Source organism: Pleurodeles waltl, chromosome 5 (genome assembly GCF_031143425.1).
Source record: "Pleurodeles waltl isolate 20211129_DDA chromosome 5, aPleWal1.hap1.20221129, whole genome shotgun sequence".
In the NCBI taxonomy this organism is placed as follows: domain Eukaryota; kingdom Metazoa; phylum Chordata; class Amphibia; order Caudata; family Salamandridae; genus Pleurodeles; species Pleurodeles waltl.
The window spans coordinates 702846798-702863537 of record NC_090444.1 but is presented as its reverse complement, the minus strand read 5'-3'; the positions used below and the strand labels follow the sequence as shown (position 1 = coordinate 702863537).

The 16740-nt window shown below is 48.5% G+C and overlaps 1 protein-coding gene across 1 annotated transcript in view; it reads left to right on the top strand.

Moving 5' to 3' along the window:
• The first annotated feature begins 1634 nt into the window (after positions 1-1634).
• The window catches only part of SLC35D3 (solute carrier family 35 member D3), a 155134-nt gene continuing 140028 nt past the window's right edge, over positions 1635-16740 (top strand). The window contains exon 1 of the mRNA XM_069234648.1: positions 1635-2884. Within this exon, the coding sequence (XP_069090749.1) occupies positions 2449-2884 (436 nt within the window). The 5' untranslated portion in view covers positions 1635-2448. The remainder of the gene's footprint in view (positions 2885-16740) is intronic.

The window sequence follows — 16740 nt, the reverse complement described above, 5'->3', positions numbered from 1 at the left end:
TCCTACACCCTAGTGGAGGAGCAACCCCTGCTTATGAGCCCACAACTAGGGCGAAACCGGTCCTAGGTTGCTTGAGTTCTGGTTCAGGGTGGACCTGCCTTGGTATTTCTAGCTTGGCTGTTCTGATTAGAGCAGGGTTGAGCTGATTTGCATATAGCTGGGCCAAACTGAGGTGACATAGTGTGCAAAATGATCATGGTTTGGGACGTGGTGCAAGTAACTACCAGTGGCTGAGATTAATTCAAGCATTCCATCCATCACTTTTTTGTATACTTCAACTATTTAAGACACCAGTCAACTTAAAACTATAGCAGAGTGTGTCTTAAATTAGCTCTTGCAGTGCTTACCTTATTCTGTATGGCACCCTGAATCCCATCAACAAGAGTCAACAAATCATAAAGGTTGCCCAGATTCTAAAAGTGCTCTGTGACTATAAAAATGGTGGGAAAGCCTAAAGTGCGTATACATATGTGCAGGAAGAACCCAGGAATTCCAGAAAATTATATGGCAGGCTCTCTCACACCCACCTCGGAGTCATGCTTTATCATGGGGCCACCACATTCATCAGAAATTAATATAGTGACAAATAGGCTCCCTGATTACAGGGAGTTCTTTACAAGGAATGGCGCGGTTCAGGTTTATAGTCTTAATATCTCAGGCTCAAATGCAAAATGTACAATTTGCTTATCTGCTTCCTGAGCCACGCCGATTAAAATATCTCCTGGTGTATATTATGAAGTGTGCTGCGCATTTATGTCAAGTTAATGTAGATTGTGCCAGCCCATTGGGCTGATTTCACTGCCCAGCCTGTGCGTGGCAGGAACTGAAGCTCAGGGGTCCTCGTTGAATAAGGAAATCTTCCAAAGACGTTTGCGAGCACATCGGAAATCGAAACGAATGTATGATATCTATCTATCTGGGCTCTTTCTGTCTCTTTCTATTCCTCTCCAGAGTAAGTTTTAATGGCGTAGAATATCGGGCAGCTTTGCGAAGCACAATTTCATTCATATATGTGCTAAGGAACAATTCAGGTTTATACAATTCAAATGATGACTTTACGTGATTTTGCGTCTACTTTTGCAGAGATAATCTAAAAAAAAAGTCGATATCGTATAACGCTCTTAGTCACATTGCTCACGCATGGACCAGATACCGTACTTCATCGATGGATGCATTTGCCTTGCTGCTGTGGTTTTGTTAAACTGTGTTTCCACAAATATATTTAAGGGGCAGGGCACTGTATCTGCGAAATTGAGATATCGATTTTGCGGCTGAACAGCGATGGCACAGGGTTTTTGAGACCCCTTTTTCCAGCGCCCGTTGTATGAATACACTTCTCCCTGTCAGATAAATGCACTTGTATTATGTTCTCTGTCACAAACAGCGTGTTCTTCTTGTGGGTTACAGTGCACTCACTGTCCCCTACGCTCCCGTAAAATCAGGCACTGGCCCAGTTAGTCATTGAAATAACACAGCAAAGTTTACAAAGTTAACTGAGTTTTCTGTGTCTCCGCGCAGCTATTGCAGCAAACTTAAGACCCCCTCCCCCCTGCGCGGCGCAGGGGGTGTACCTTATGCGCCCCCACGCGCGCGTCAGAAATGAATGAGGTTCGGGCGCCACTGAGGCACGCGCCACCGTGTGCCGGGGATTCCCCTCTCGCGCGCATCACTCTGTCCCCGCGCTGCACCTGCTGGTCCTAGTGTCCGGGAGGCGCGAGCCCTGAGGCGAGTCCATTCCTTGGGGTTCCCGCGGAGTCTGGAGACGAAGCTTGAGGAGTGCCCCCTATTGCGAACCCTTCACGTTCCCAAACACACACTCACCTAGACTCGGACCTGGTGACCAGTGCTTGTGTTCACCTCACCCCGAAGACAGCAGGGACTCCTTCCCAGACCTTCGACCAGGGCTCAGGACTTCAGCGCCCCCTCCCAGCACCGCGAGACTCCCGGGCTCCAGAAAGAGCGCGCGCAGAGGGGAGACACCGGTATTCCCCAGCGCATCCCTTGACGCGGAGCAGCCCTGGGAGGGGAAGAGCCTCATAACCGGGAGAGACTCAGTGCTCATCGCCCGCGGCGAGGGAGGCTGTGGCTCGCGGAGTAATCTTGTCAGAAAAAGAGGACTTCCCGATATACCCAAGAGAGTGAAGGACACCGATGATTATAGCTGTATCTCCACTGGGCGCTTACACGTCTCCCTAAGTGCGCATCTTTTCCATAAAGTTTGTAGCAGAACTGTTATCTCCCAGCAGACTTGAGGAGGTGGACTGTGGCGGGATGAGAGGCTGGGACTGAGCCTTCCACGTCCGATCCCGTGATCCGCAGTGGACCACCAGTCCAGAGAGGCGTCCTGCTGGCCACATTGGACCAGTGGATGCAACAAGACCCCCCTGACACCGAGGCGGGTCAGAGTAGACTGGACGTCCCGGGAGCGGCTCCGCGCCCTGCAAGAGGATGGCGCTGTGCAAGGGGCGCCTGCTGGGCATCTCGGTGGCCCTGGCCCACGGCGTCTTCTCCGGATCCCTGAATATCCTCATCAAGATTCTGATCAGCCACTACGGCTTCTTCTTCCTGACCCTGGTGCAGTGCTTCATCAGTTTCACTGCGGCTCTCAGCCTGGAGCTCATGCGGCGGCTGGGGGTCATCTCGGTGCCCCCCCTGAGCCTGGGCCTGGCGCGCACCTTCGCGGCGGTCACCGTGTTGTCCACCATGCAGTCCAGCCTGACCCTCTGGGCGCTGCGCGGCCTCAGCCTGCCCATGTACGTCATGTTTAAGCGCTGCCTGCCCCTGGTCACCCTGCTCATCGGGGTGCTGGTGCTGCGGAACGGGCTGCCCTCGGCGGGAGTGCTGCTGGCTGTTCTCATCACCACCTGCGGGGCCGCCCTGGCAGGTAGGCCACATGCACGCGCCCCTCACAACTTTCTCTGCAATGTATCTTGTCCCCCTTGTTTTCAGTACAGCACCAAGAAGTGGCAGAAACTGGTAGCAAGCACTAGGTAAAGGGTCAGTTAATATTTTTGTGATGGGCGATGGAGGAAGAGTATGCATGAGCAGATTGATGGAGATAAAGGGATAGTTCCGGTGAGAGAGGTGATGTGGTAAGTGACTTGTGTATTGACGTGTGGATGTTGTGAGGGTGAAGAAGGTGGTGAACTGTGCAAATCTACTTATCTATCCACCCACCCATCCATCGGCAATGGGCTTGCCGTAGAAGAAAGATGGGACAAAGAGGCTGGGCTTGTAGCGAGTGTGTTAGGTGTGAACTGGTGGTAGAAGGGTGTGAAAGTGTGGGGAATTAGAAAAGAACAGAATGGCTGACAGTCACCAGGGCTTGAAAATGTTAATAAGGAAAAGTGTTAAATTGGCACCGGCCTGTGACTTGTCAGCTACAACTTGTGCTTTAAATGGACAGGTAGTAGGCACTATCAGGTACTCAGTATCTGCACTCCATTAATTTGGACGGGGTAGTATCTGCACTTCTCAGCAATGCTTACAATGATAGGGTACCGGCACTTCTCAGCAGCAAACAGCTACTTCTATATTTCCATTTCAAGCACTGACTACAACGCAGCATCACGACCGTTGCCGGTCTTACAGGAAAACATGGTGCAAATGCTTTGTGAAAGTGATTCAAAGACCTGAGTTGAAAATGCCTGTGATAAACCGCCCCTCCCCCAGCCTGGGAAGCCGCATGCCCGACCTTCCACCTGCTGTCACGAGCCATCAGCCTAAGGAAGCTGATAGAGACGGAAGGGCAAGAACCGATAAACATGAAGTATAATTTTCACTGCTTGGGGCACTCTACACCCTTATTGGCATCTACCCACACCACCACACAAACACTCTGTTCCTTGCCTAAAACAAACTCAATCCATAAGATGCAGCGGCCAGAAGAACTCAAGATAAACCTACTTCTTCATGTGGTTTTACACCCACCACAGTCTCCTGTGATGGCCTTCACAATATCCCCTCCCTTCAACTCCAGGGTCCCTGGGCACTCAACCCCTCTCCCCTAGTCCATCTTCCCCGCTCCCTTCCTCCTTCAGCACAATGTATAGTCAATGTTTTTAAGGGCTCAGTCTTTGTATGCAAGTGTTGGCATGATTTAATGGAACACACAATATGCTGTGGACTTGATAAGCAAAGGAGAGGCAGGGGGGTCTAAGGAAAAGGAAGGATGTTTTAGTGGTTTGGGGGACACCAAAAGGTCCAGTCTCACGCTTCACAGTTTTCAACATGTCGCACCTTTTCTGCTCCCTCCACCCGTGAAGGACAGCCTACACAAAGGGTGCCTCTGGTTGACATGCTGCAGGTTTCACTGTCCCAGATGGTCATTCAGGAGCTGTGCCGTGGTCCACCATGGTTTGAGTGTGAGTGCTGTAAGAGGTAGAAATACAGCTGATCTATCTATCTATCTATCTATCTATCTATCTATCTATCTATCTATCTATCTATCTATCTATCTATCTATCTATCTATCTATCTATCTATCTTGTGCCCGTAGTGCAGGGAACTCTGTACCATGTCATTGTTTTTAACTGCCAAAAAGCTGACCTGTCAACGCGCTATACTCGGTAGCTAAAGAGTAAAATTAATTTATTATATACTTGGGTGTTTTATTGGCTCGCGGAAGGTACTGGCGCTTGCACGAGAGGATCAGAGTGGCTTTCATAGCAAACAGGCATTCGTCAGGTGGATGGACTGAATATAATAGGGACCACTCCCTACCACATTTTAGGTGCAACCTCTGCATGGAGCTGGTCTGTCTTCTCTAGCAGCACAGAGATATGGTGGTACAATGGGGAGAAGGGACCAGGATGGGGAGGGCATACGGGAGAAACGTTCCCCTAGTAAACGCATAACCACCTTTGGCATTTACTCTATCAGTGATTGGAGGGTGGGTCAGTGGGGCAAGTGCAGGGGAGATGCTGAGTACGGATGTGTTTAAGAGCTGAAGTGATGGGACGTGTTGCCCAGTTAGACTCTGGGTGAGTCTCTTTGTGACAGTAAGATTAAGTGGAGGTTAATGTGAATACGAGTGAGCGCAGGTCTGTTCACGCGAGTAAAAGTAAGTGCAGATGCAGAGTAAGTGCAAACTTCAGAGGGTAAGAATAGAATTGTTTATGGGTATAAGAGTAAGTGCAGGTGCAGAGTAAGTGCATCTTAATGTCAGTAAGAGTAAACACAGGTTTGTTTAGGAGAGAACATTTCAGTTGCAGAGTATGTGCCGGTGCAAAGTAAGTACATATTAATGAGAGTAAGAGTAAATGCAGGTCTGTTTATACGAGTAAAAGTAAGCGCAGAGTAATTGCAGCATTTAGAGGGCAAGATTAGAATTGTTTATGGGTATAAGAGTAAGTGCAGATGCATAGTAAGTGCATCTTAAGGAGAGTAAGAGTAAACACAGGTCTGTTTATGAGAGTAAAATGCAGTGCAGGGGCAGAGTAAGTGCAAGTGTTAGAGGGTAAGATTAGAATTGTTTATAGGTATAAGAGTAAGTGCAGGTCCGAATAGGTGCATGTTTATGAAAGTAGGCGTAAGTGCAGGTCTGTTTGTGAGAGTAAATGTAACTGCAGGTGCAGAGTAAGTGCAAGTTTTAGAGAGTAAGATCAGAATTGTTTATGAGTGTAAGAGTAGGTGCAGGTGCAGAATAAGTGCTTCTTAATAAGAGTAAGAGTAAACATAGGTCTGTTTAAGTGAGTAAAAGTAAACAGAGGTGCTGAGTAATTGCAGGTTTTAGAAGGTACGATTAGAATTGTTTATGGGTATAAGAGTAGGTGCAGGTCAGAGTAAGTGCAGATGCATAGTAAGTGCAGCTTAATGAGCGTAAGAATAAATACAGGTCTGTTTATGTGAGTAAAAGTAAGTGCAGGTGCAGAGTAATTGCAGGTTTTAGCAGTTAGATTCAATTAATCAATCAATCAATCAATCAAGGAAGTCTTGTAAAGCACAACTTGTCACCCCGGGGGGGCCTCTAGGTGCTGGTGGGTTTCTGCGAGCCTTGGTCGGAAGGTGATGGCGGCCGAAGAGCCAAGTTTGAGCTGCTTCCTGAAGTCCTTCAGAAATAGGGAGAAGTGCAGGTGGAAGGGGGGGGGGCGGCGTTCCAGAACTTGGTGGTGAGGTGGGAGAAGGAGCGACCGCCGCCGCAGTGGTTGCAACGGATGTGGGGGACGTGGGCCAGGGCAATGGCGGAGAAGCAGAGTTCTCTGGTGGGTTGTTGGAATGTCAGGCGACTGTTGAAGTCGGCGGGTCCAGAATTGTGGAGGGCTTTGTAGACATGCGTGAGGAGCTTGAGTGGCATCTTTGCTGGACGGGTAGCCAGTGGAGAGCCCTAAGGTGAGGAGTGATGCTGGTTCTTCTGGGGAGGTCAAGGATGAGTTTTGCCGGCAAGTTCTGGATGGTTTGAAGGTTGTTCAGGAGTTGTTTGGTTGTTCCGGCTTACAGCATGTTGCCATAGTTGAGTCAGCTGGTGATGAGGGTCTGCTTGAGATGGAGATCCAGAGGAAGATCTTGCGGAGCATGCGGATGGTGTGGAAGCAGGCAGAGTAGACTGCGTTGATCTTTTGCTCATGGTCAGCTGAGTGTCCAGGATAATTCCGAGGCTGCATGCATGCTGGTGGGGGGGGGGTGGGTGACTGGCTGAGTGCAGATGCAGAGTAAGTGCATATTAATGAGAATAAGGGTAAATGCAGGTCTCTGTATGAGAGTAAAAGTAAGTGCAGGTTCAGAGTAATTGCAGGTTTTAGAGGGTAAGGGTAGAATTGTTTATGGGTATGAGTAAGTGCAGGTGCAGAGTAAGTGCATATTAATGAGAGTAAGAGTAAATGCAGGTCTGTTTCTGAGAGTAAATGTAAGTATAGGTACAGAGTAAGTGCAGGTGTTAGAGGGTAAGACTAGAATTGTTTATGATTGTAAGAGTAAGTGCAGGTGCATAGTAAGTGCATCTTAAAGAGAGTAAGAGTAAATGCAGGTTTGTTTATGGGAGCAAAAGTAAGTGCAGGTGCAGAGTAAGTGTATGTTTAAAAAATGAGAGTAAGTGCAGAACTGAGTAAGTGCAGAAATGAGTGGGTGCAGATTTATGAGAATAAGAGTGGGTACAAGTCTGAGTGATTGCAGGTTTATGAGAGAAAAAGTAAACATAGGTCTGTTTATGGAAGCAAAAGCAATAGGAAGTGAAGTGTGAATGCAATTGTATGTGAGTAAAGGTAAGTGCAGGTCTGCGTAAGTGCAGGTTTGTAAGAGCAAGGGTAGGTGCAGGTCGGAGTAAGTGCAGGTCCATGAGATTTATAGTATGTGCATGTCTGTTTCAGTGAGTAAGAGTAAGTGCTGGTGCAGAGTGAGTGCAGGTCTGAGTAAGTGCAGGTTTATAAGAGTAAGAGTAAGTGCAGGTTTATAAGAGTAAGTGCAGGTCTGAGAATGTGCAGGTTTATGAGAATATTAGTAAGTTCAGGTCTGAGTCAGTGCAGGTTTATGAGAGTAATAGTAAGCACAGGTCTGCTTATGAGAGTAAGAGTAAGTGCTGATGCAGAATGAGTGCAGGTTTATGAGAGTAAGAGTAACAACAGGTCTGTGTAATGAGGAGAGTGGACACATTTTCAAGGCTGAGAGATGAGGTGTGGAAGATTGAAATAAGGTGAACTGGAATCTTAATTCAGTCCTGGAATATAGTACCTAACAGCCCTATTTTGTACCAAATGACTGTAGTGATTGAGCCCTACCATCTCCAGGAGGATTTGGGAATGTGGGAGTGAGGGGCAGGGGAAATGATGTATGTGTCTGCAAGTAAATTGTGTGTGCACTTTGCTGATAGTTCCTCTTTCATCCACTCATATAAGCAGCCGGCTGGGACTTTTCCATATGTTTCGTGGGCAGTCCAGCGCTATGACTGAATGTTGAGATGAGGGATGGTAAAATCGAGGTTCAGTGAGTGGGCAAAAGGATGAAATTGCAGAGTAGACTCAGTAATAAAGAAGTAATCTTGGATGAGGAGTCTGGAGTGACAGCGTGGCACTCCTCTAACTACCCTTTCGGACACCCATGTCCAATGATGTAGTATTTCAATCAGTCTGATTGGCCATCTGGTAACCGTAATATCATCTGAAACTCCCTGTGTGTTCCGACCACTCTCATTGTTTATGCATCATCAAATAAGATTGTCCAGAATGCCCCATGTCTCTGGGACAACACAAGGTGAGAGCTCACTGAAAAAAGTGAGGATGGAGCTGTGAATGTGTCCTTGGCACTATAAACCCGAGGATTATGTTCTATAACGACAAAGCCGAATTTAGGGGGAAATTCCTGACCACGCGGAGTAGTGATTGAGGACTAGTGACGAAACCTGTGTGAATGGAATAATATTTTTAAGTGATGGGGCTGAATTTAGATAGGTGTGTTGGGGAGTGTAGGACTCTGGGAACTGTAAAAATAGATGAGTAACCATAAAAAGCTTTTCCATCTCCATATATGCAGTGGCAGCTGCCACTCCACGGGAATGGCAAGGCAGGGGGGAAACTCCGTGTGGGGGGAAAAAAAATGAAAATAAAACACTTACCTGTGTGGGGGTAGTGATGTGTTCGTTTTGCCTCCATCCTCTTACTGGCTGCATACAGGCTCCCAGCCAATCACGACGCTGCTGTCACCATCATGACAGCAGTGTCATGATTGGTCTGAGTGGCCCGCTTCGCCACTCAGACTGGGAGTGGGAGCTTGGCCATGTTCTCCAATCAGCTGTGCAAAACAGCCTGGTAGAGAACATGCAAAGTGCACACGTCTGTTTGACCGGTACTACAATAGCCCTCCTCTGGCCCCCTCCCTTCAGCTCAGCCCCACCCCAACCCTTCTCTCAGGAAACATAAGATATAACGTAGCATTATTAACATTTTATTTTTCCTTTCCCCACAATACAGTGGGGCAGCGCTCCTCTGCCTTAGTGGAGGAGCCGTCCCTACATATATGGCCAACAATTAACCATAGGCCGAGCCACTAGGATTATGCTCCAATCAAGGACCAATGTATGCAGCAGGGTGGACTGAATTATGTAACAAGATGAAAAAAATAATTTAACGTTATACAGTCTAAAGTATATCATACAGCAAGCACATTCTGTGGCGTTATTGTCTAGCTATTGTGACCTCTTAACACATGGAGGGATTGAAGCAAATCAGATCTTTATTCTCCAGGAAATACTGAAGTTTCTTAACAAAGCAATCTATATGCATATATAGAACAGACTATTTAAAATACCATTCATTGACAACTGTAGAATGTGTCTTGCATTAAAGCAAAAGACCAGTGTTTGATTACAACTATCCACTCTAACACCATGCTGAAATACTTAAAAGTGTGTGTAAAACACATACAGTGTTGTATTCATCTGTACACAAACCTGCACATGAATACTTCTTGTAATACAGGTGTATTTTTTTATGTTTGCACTATGGCTTTGGGTTTATTCTGTTTTTCCACTGTGGAGTACTGGGACCACCACTTTGTAAATAGAAGCAGCCGTGCCTTACATTCCACTCAATCACATATTTATTATTTATGTGTTTCATTGTGGGTTCTCTAAGATTCAAGACCTCAGACCTTCAGCAGAGATGCAGATTTTCTCTTCCGAGTGCCATCATGAAATAAATACTGCTTTAAGAATACAATGTCGTGAATATATTTGATAGCTACTAGAAGCTCACTAGCTACTCGTTGAAGAAGCCTGCTGTAGATACTTTATTAGACAGTAACAGCTTGAAATAATGTGTTCTTTTCTAGTTTCTTTCTGCTCCAGCAATCTACTGTCTTCAGACAGTTGTCTGGTGCTATGTAGGTTGGGGCAGGAGGTTGAAAGAGGGCATCCTTGACAAGGAGAACATGGGGCGACCTCTTGAAATTAGGGGAGGAGGAGAAATATAGGCAGTGGTTTAACTGAAAATATAGTGCAGGTGCACACTCTTCAGAGTACCTGTCTGCTCCTGAGAAGTGGTGGTATTCTCTCATGAAATGTATTGTAGCAGTTCTGAAAAGTGCCGCTACTCTCCCTTTGAAATGAAAGAAGTGTAGGTACTCAATACCGACAGTGCCTGCCAAATTAAAGCACTGGATATAGGATGTAAAGGGTTTAATTGAGCACCAGTGACTGAATAGGCCAGCTAAACGCAATGCTTAATTTGTAAATAAAAACGCCCCATGCTCAAAGCCCTCCTCTGAAACGCACGCTTGGTGCAATTAAATGTACGAGCACGAATAATGAGGCAGCGTAATCCTGAAGTCATCTACGGCCTCTTTAGTCTATTTACAGCCACTCCCTGCCCATTCCGCTCACCCCTGCAGCTGTCTGCTTTCTCCATTTGTAACGCTTTCCCGTTTTTCTCTTTCTAAGTATTTTCCATATGTGTCATTTGCTCGCAGCAAATGCTTTAGGTAGGTAAATAAGTGTCGGCCCTAAAAAATAAGTGCCGTTGCCCCGCCCTGGAAACCACAGGCACAAATTAAGCACTTTCTAAATGTGAGTGCTGAATAACTATTGAGTGGTGGAGGTGAATCACTGAGGATACATTGAGGTGGAAAAGAGACAGTTGCAGAAGAGAAGGGGATAGCTGGGGAGGTGACAAACCAGAGATGGGAAGGGTGATAAGAAAAGATCAGGGAGAAGGAGCTATAGAACAGCGGAAGTAGCAGGGCACAGAAGAAAGTTGGGAAGGGGAGAAAGAGAAGTGACGTGAAAAGAAAAGCTATAGAGGAGAGGAGGGCACCTGCTGAGGTGGGGTCTTTGTTACAGGACTTGACAACAGCGAGGGTGAGGTGTTTACTTCAGGGTGCTGGCACACATGTGAGGCTACATTTGTAGTGCAACTGCGACGATTAACATAATTTGTTGATATCTTTGCGGGAGAATAGTTATGACTTCCCTATAATAAAAAATATCCCGATTTTTAGCTTGATTCATGTATTGTCTAGTGTTATACCATGATATTAAAACCTAATGCATGGGGGGATTATGTAGTATGAGTAGGAAACTTCATTGATTTCTTTGTGATTAGTTAAGCAGCTACCCCCATTATTCATGAGTGGAGTTTAGCTTTTGTCAGTGTATTATTTTAGCAGCATTTGGTGATTCCATTGTTTTCTCACTGGTGGCAAAGAAATGTGGCGTTCACAAAAATCATTGGAGTCAGGAGGTGTATTCCTTGACAGATACATGGTTCATTCAGAAAACCCTGTTTATGTTTCACGAGCCAAATTATAGTGATTTATATCATGGAGTGCTTTGTGTCTAGAACGGAAATCTTTCAGATAACATAGTAAATCAAATAATTGTAAAATATTATTTTAGTTGGCAACCCGAAAAAATAGAAACTTTTTTCAACATAGTGTCACAAAGTAAAAAGATGAATGTTTGCTGCTCTCCCACAATATTGAAGTTTTAAGATTGACCTGCACTTACATCGACTCCACGCTATCCACTACAAACATATTGTGAAGTTGAGAAGCGGATTTAACAATAGCTAACGTATACTTTTTTTATAAACGATTAACTTTCCGGTACATTGGTAGGCGACATTGTGAAGTCCATGTATGTGCAGGTCGATGTTATTCATCTTGAGGTTGTCACATCCAGCAGTATTTTCTTTTATAACCCATCCATTCGTCTATGTGCATAGCTGCCGTGTGCTATGTTCGTCCACGTGTTGTGTCGCAGCCTGAGAAAGGTCTGCTTTTTAGCCTGTCCATGTTTGTGTTCTGGGTGAAGTAGTTTACCTTTTAGCAATATAAGTATCTGCTTCAAAGACACAACATGCAAATGGTGCTGCTAAAAACCAGGACTGTCTCAAAGTGTCACACATGACTTGGAACACCTAATCCTGCCCCCACCATTGTAATTCCGTTATGTGCTCCAATTGCACATCACCATGTGCCACTGTATTCCACACATCCCTCAGGTACATATCACCCTGCACTCCCTTTGTATCTGTCAATTTATACTCCCCCGGCTGCACATCATACAGCGCTCCATCTGTGCACTGCAACCTGTTCTTCTGTACAGTATGTCATCCCGTGCCCCCCTGCTGCACATCATACAGCGCTCCATCTGTGCACTGCAACCTGTTCTTCCGTACTGTATGTCATCCCGTGCTCCCCTGCTGCACATCGTCGCGTGCTCCCCTGCTGCACATCCTACAGCGCTCCATCTGTGCACTGCAACCTGTTCTTCTGTACAGTATGTCATCCCGCGCCCCCCTGCTGCACATCATACAGCGCTCCATCTGTGCACTGCAACCTGTTCTTCTGTACAGTATGTCATCCCGTGCTCCCCTGTTGCACATCATACAGCACTCCATCTGCGCACTGCAACCTTTTCTTCCATATTGCATGTCATCCAGTGCTCCCCTGCTGCACATCATACAGTGCTCCATCTGTACACTGCAACCTGTTCTTCCGTACTGTATGTCATCCCGTGCTCTCCTGCTGCACATCGTCGCGTGCTCCCCTGCTGCACATCCTACAGCGCTCCATCTGTGCACTGCAACCTGTTCTTCTGTACAGTATGTCATCCCGCGCCCCCCTGCTGCACATCATACAGCGCTCCATCTGTGCACTGCAACCTGTTCTTCTGTACAGTATGTCATCCCGTGCTCCCCTGTTGCACATCATACAGCGCTCCATCTGCGCACTGCAACCTTTTCTTCCATATTGCATGTCATCCAGTGCTCCCCTGCTGCACATCATACAGTGCTCCATCTGTACACTGCAACCTGTTCTTCCGTACTGTATGTCATCCCGTGCTCCCCTGCTGCACATCATACAGCGCTCCATCTGTGCACTGCAACCTGTTCTTCCGTACTGCATATCATCCTGTGGTCCCCTGCTGCACATCGTCCAGTGCTCCCCTGCTGCACATCATACAGCGCTCCATCTGTGCACTGCAACCTGTTCTTCCATACTACATGTCGTCCCGTGCTCCCCTGCTGCACATCATACAGTGCTCCATCTGTGCACTGCAACCTGTTCTTCCGTACTGTATGTCATTCCGTGCTCCCCTGCTGCACATCGTCGCGTGCTCCCCTGCTGCACATCATACAGCGCTCCATCTGTGCACTGCAACCTGTTCTTCCATACTGCATGTCATCCCGTGCTCCCCTGCTGCACATCATACAGCACTCCATCTGTGCACTGCAACCTGTTCTTCTGTACAGTATGTCATCCCGTGCCCCCCTGCTGCACATCATACAGCGCTACATCTGTGCACTGCAACCTGTTCTTCCGTACTGTATGTCATCCCATGCTCCCCTGCTGCACATCGTCCCGTGCTCCCCTGCTGCACATCATACAGCGCTCCATCTGTGCACTGCAACCTGTTCTTCCCTACTGTATGTCATCCCGTGCTCCCCTGCTGCACATCATACAGCGCTCCATCTGCGCACTGCAACCTTTTCTTCCATATTGCATGTCATCCAGTACTCCCCTGCTGCACATCATACAGTGCTCCATCTGTACACTGCAACCTGTTCTTCCGTACTGTATGTCATCCCGTGCTCCCCTGCTGCACATCATACAGCGCTCCATCTGTGCACTGCAACCTGTTCTTCCGCACTGCATATCATCCTGTGGTCCCCTGCTGCACATCGTCCAGTGCTCCCCTGCTGCACATCATACAGCGCTCCATCTGTGCACTGCAACCTGTTCTTCCATACTGCATGTCGTCCCGTGCTCCCCTGCTGCACATCATACAGTGCTCCATCTGTGCACTGCAACCTGTTCTTCCGTACTGTATGTCATTCCGTGCTCCCCTGCTGCACATCGTCGCGTGCTCCCCTGCTGCACATCATACAGCGCTCCATCTGCGCACTGCAACCTGTTCTTCCGTACAGTATGTCATCCCGTGCTCCACTGCTGCACATCGTCCTGTGCTCCCCTGCTGCACATCATACAGCGCTCCATCTGTGCACTGCAACCTGTTCTTCCATACTGCATGTCATCCAGTGCTCCCCTGCTTCACATCGTCCCGTGCTCTCCTGCTGCACATCATACAGCGCTCCATCTGTGCACTGCAACCTTTTCTTCCATACTGCATGTCATCCCGTGCTCCCCTGCTGCACATCATACAGCGCTCCATCTGTGCACTGCAACCTGTTCTTCCGTACAGTATGTCATCCCGTGCTCCCCTGCTGCACATCGTCCCATGCTCCCCTGCTGCACATCGTCCCATGCTCCCCTGCTGCACATCATACAGCGCTCCATCTGTGCACTGCAACCTGTTCTTCCATACTGCATGTCATCCCGTGCTCCCCTGCTGCACATCATACAGCGCTCCATCTGTGCACTACAACCTGTTCTTCCGTACTGTATGCCATCCCGTACTCCCCTGCTGCTGCACATTGTCCTGTGCTCCGCTACTGCACATCATACAGCGCTCCATCTGTGCACTGCAACCTGTTCTTCCGTTCTGCATATCATCCTGTGCTCCCCTGCTGCACATCGTCCCGTGCTCCCCTGCTGCACATCATACAGCGCGCCATCTGTGCACTGCAACCTTTTCTTCCATACTGCAAGTCATCCCGTGCTCCCCTGCTGCACATCATACAGCGCTCCATCTGTGCACTGCAACCCGTTCTTCCGTACTGTATGTCATCCCGTGCTCCCCTGCTGCACATCGTCCCGTGCCCCCCTGCTGCACATCATACAGCGTTCCATCTGTGCACTGCAACCTGTTCTTCCATACTGCATGTCATCCAGTGCTCCCCTGCTGCATATCATACAGCGCTCCATCTGTGCACTGCAACCTGTTCTTCCGTACAGTATGTCATCCTGTGCTCCCCTGCTGCACATCGTCCTGTGCTCCCCTGCTGCACATCATACAGCGCTCCATCTGTGCACTGAAACCTGTTCTTCCATACTGCATGTCATCCAGTGCTCCCCTGCTTCACATCGTCCCGTGCTCTCCTGCTGCACATCATACAGCGCTCCATCTGTGCACTGCAACCTTTTCTTCCATACTGCATGTCATCCCGTGCTCCCCTTCTGCACATCATACAGCGCTCCATCTGTGCACTGCAACCTGTTCTTCCGTACAGTATGTCATCCCGTGCTCCCCTGCTGCACATTGTCCCGTGCTCCCCTGCTGCACATCATACAGCGCTCCATCTGTGCACTGCAACCTGTTCTTCCATACTGCATGTCATCCCGTGCTCCCCTGCTGCACATCATACAGCGCTCCATCTGTGCACTACAACCTGTTCTTCCGTACTGTATGCCATCCCGTACTCCCCTGCTGCTGCACATCGTCCCGTGCTGCCCTGCTGCACATCATACAGCGCACCATCTGTGCACTGCAACCTTTTATTCCATACTGCATGTCATCCCGTGCTCCCCTGCTGCACATCATACAACGCTCCATCTGTGCACTGCAACCTGTTCTTCCGTACTGTACGTCATCCCGTGCTCCCCTGCTGCACATCGTCCTGTGCCCCCCTGCTGCACATCATACAGCGTTCCATCTGTGCACTGCAACCTGTTCTTCCATACTGCATGTCATCCAGTGCTCCCCTGCTGCATATCATACAGCGCTCCATCTGTGCACTGCAACCTGTTCTTCTGTTCTGCATATCATCCCGTGCTCCCTTGCTGCACATCGTCCCGTGCTCCCCTGCTGCACATCATACAGCGCGCCATCTGTGCACTGCAACCTTTTCTTCCATACTGCTTGTCATCCCGTACTCCCCTGCTGCACATCATACAGCGCTCCATCTGTGCACTGCAACCTGTTCTTCCGTACTGTATGTCATCCCGTGCTCCCCTGCTGCACATCATGCAGCGTTCCATCTGTGCACTGCAACCTGTTCTTCCATACTGCATGTCATCCCGTGCTTCCCTGCTACACATCATACAGCACTCCATCTGTGCACTGCAACCTGTTCTTCCATACTGCATGTCCCCCTGTGTTCCCCTGCTGCACATCGTCCCGTGCTCCCCTGCTGCACATCATACAGTGCTTCATCTGTGCACTGCAACCTGTTCTTCCGTACAGTATGTCATCCCGTGCTCCCCTGCTGCACATCGTCCTGTGCTCCCCTGCTGCACATCATACAGCGCTCCATCTGTGCACTGCAACCTGTTCTTCCGTACTGTATGTCATCCCGTGCTCCCCTGCTGCACATCATACAGCGCTCCATCTTTGCACATCATCTTGTGCTTCTCTGCTGCACATCGCCCCGTGCTTTCCTACTGCACATCATCCTGTGCTCCTCTGCTGCACATTATCCCATGCTCCCCTGGTAAACATCATACTATGCTCACCTGGTGCACATCATCCTGCGCTCCCCTGCTGTACATCATCCTGAGACACATCATCCTGCGCTCCGCTACTGTACATCATTCTGTGCTACCCTGGTGCACATCATCCTATGTTCCACTTGTGCACATCACACTGTGCTCCTCTTGTGCACATGTTCCTGTGCTCCACTTGTGTACATCATCCTGTGCTTCCCTGGAGCACATCTTCCTATTCTCCCCTGTTGCACACCTTCCTGTGGTTCACTTGTGCACATCATTCTGTGCTCCTCTTGTGCACATCATCCTGCGCTATCCTGGTGCACATCGTCCTGTGCTTCCATGTTGCACATCTTCCTGTTCTTCACCTGTGCACATCATCTTGTGTTCTGCTGGTGCTCATCTTCCTGTCCTCCACTTGTGCACATCGTCCCGTGCTCCCCTGGTGCACATCGTCCCGTGCTCCCCTGGTGCACGTGCTCGCCT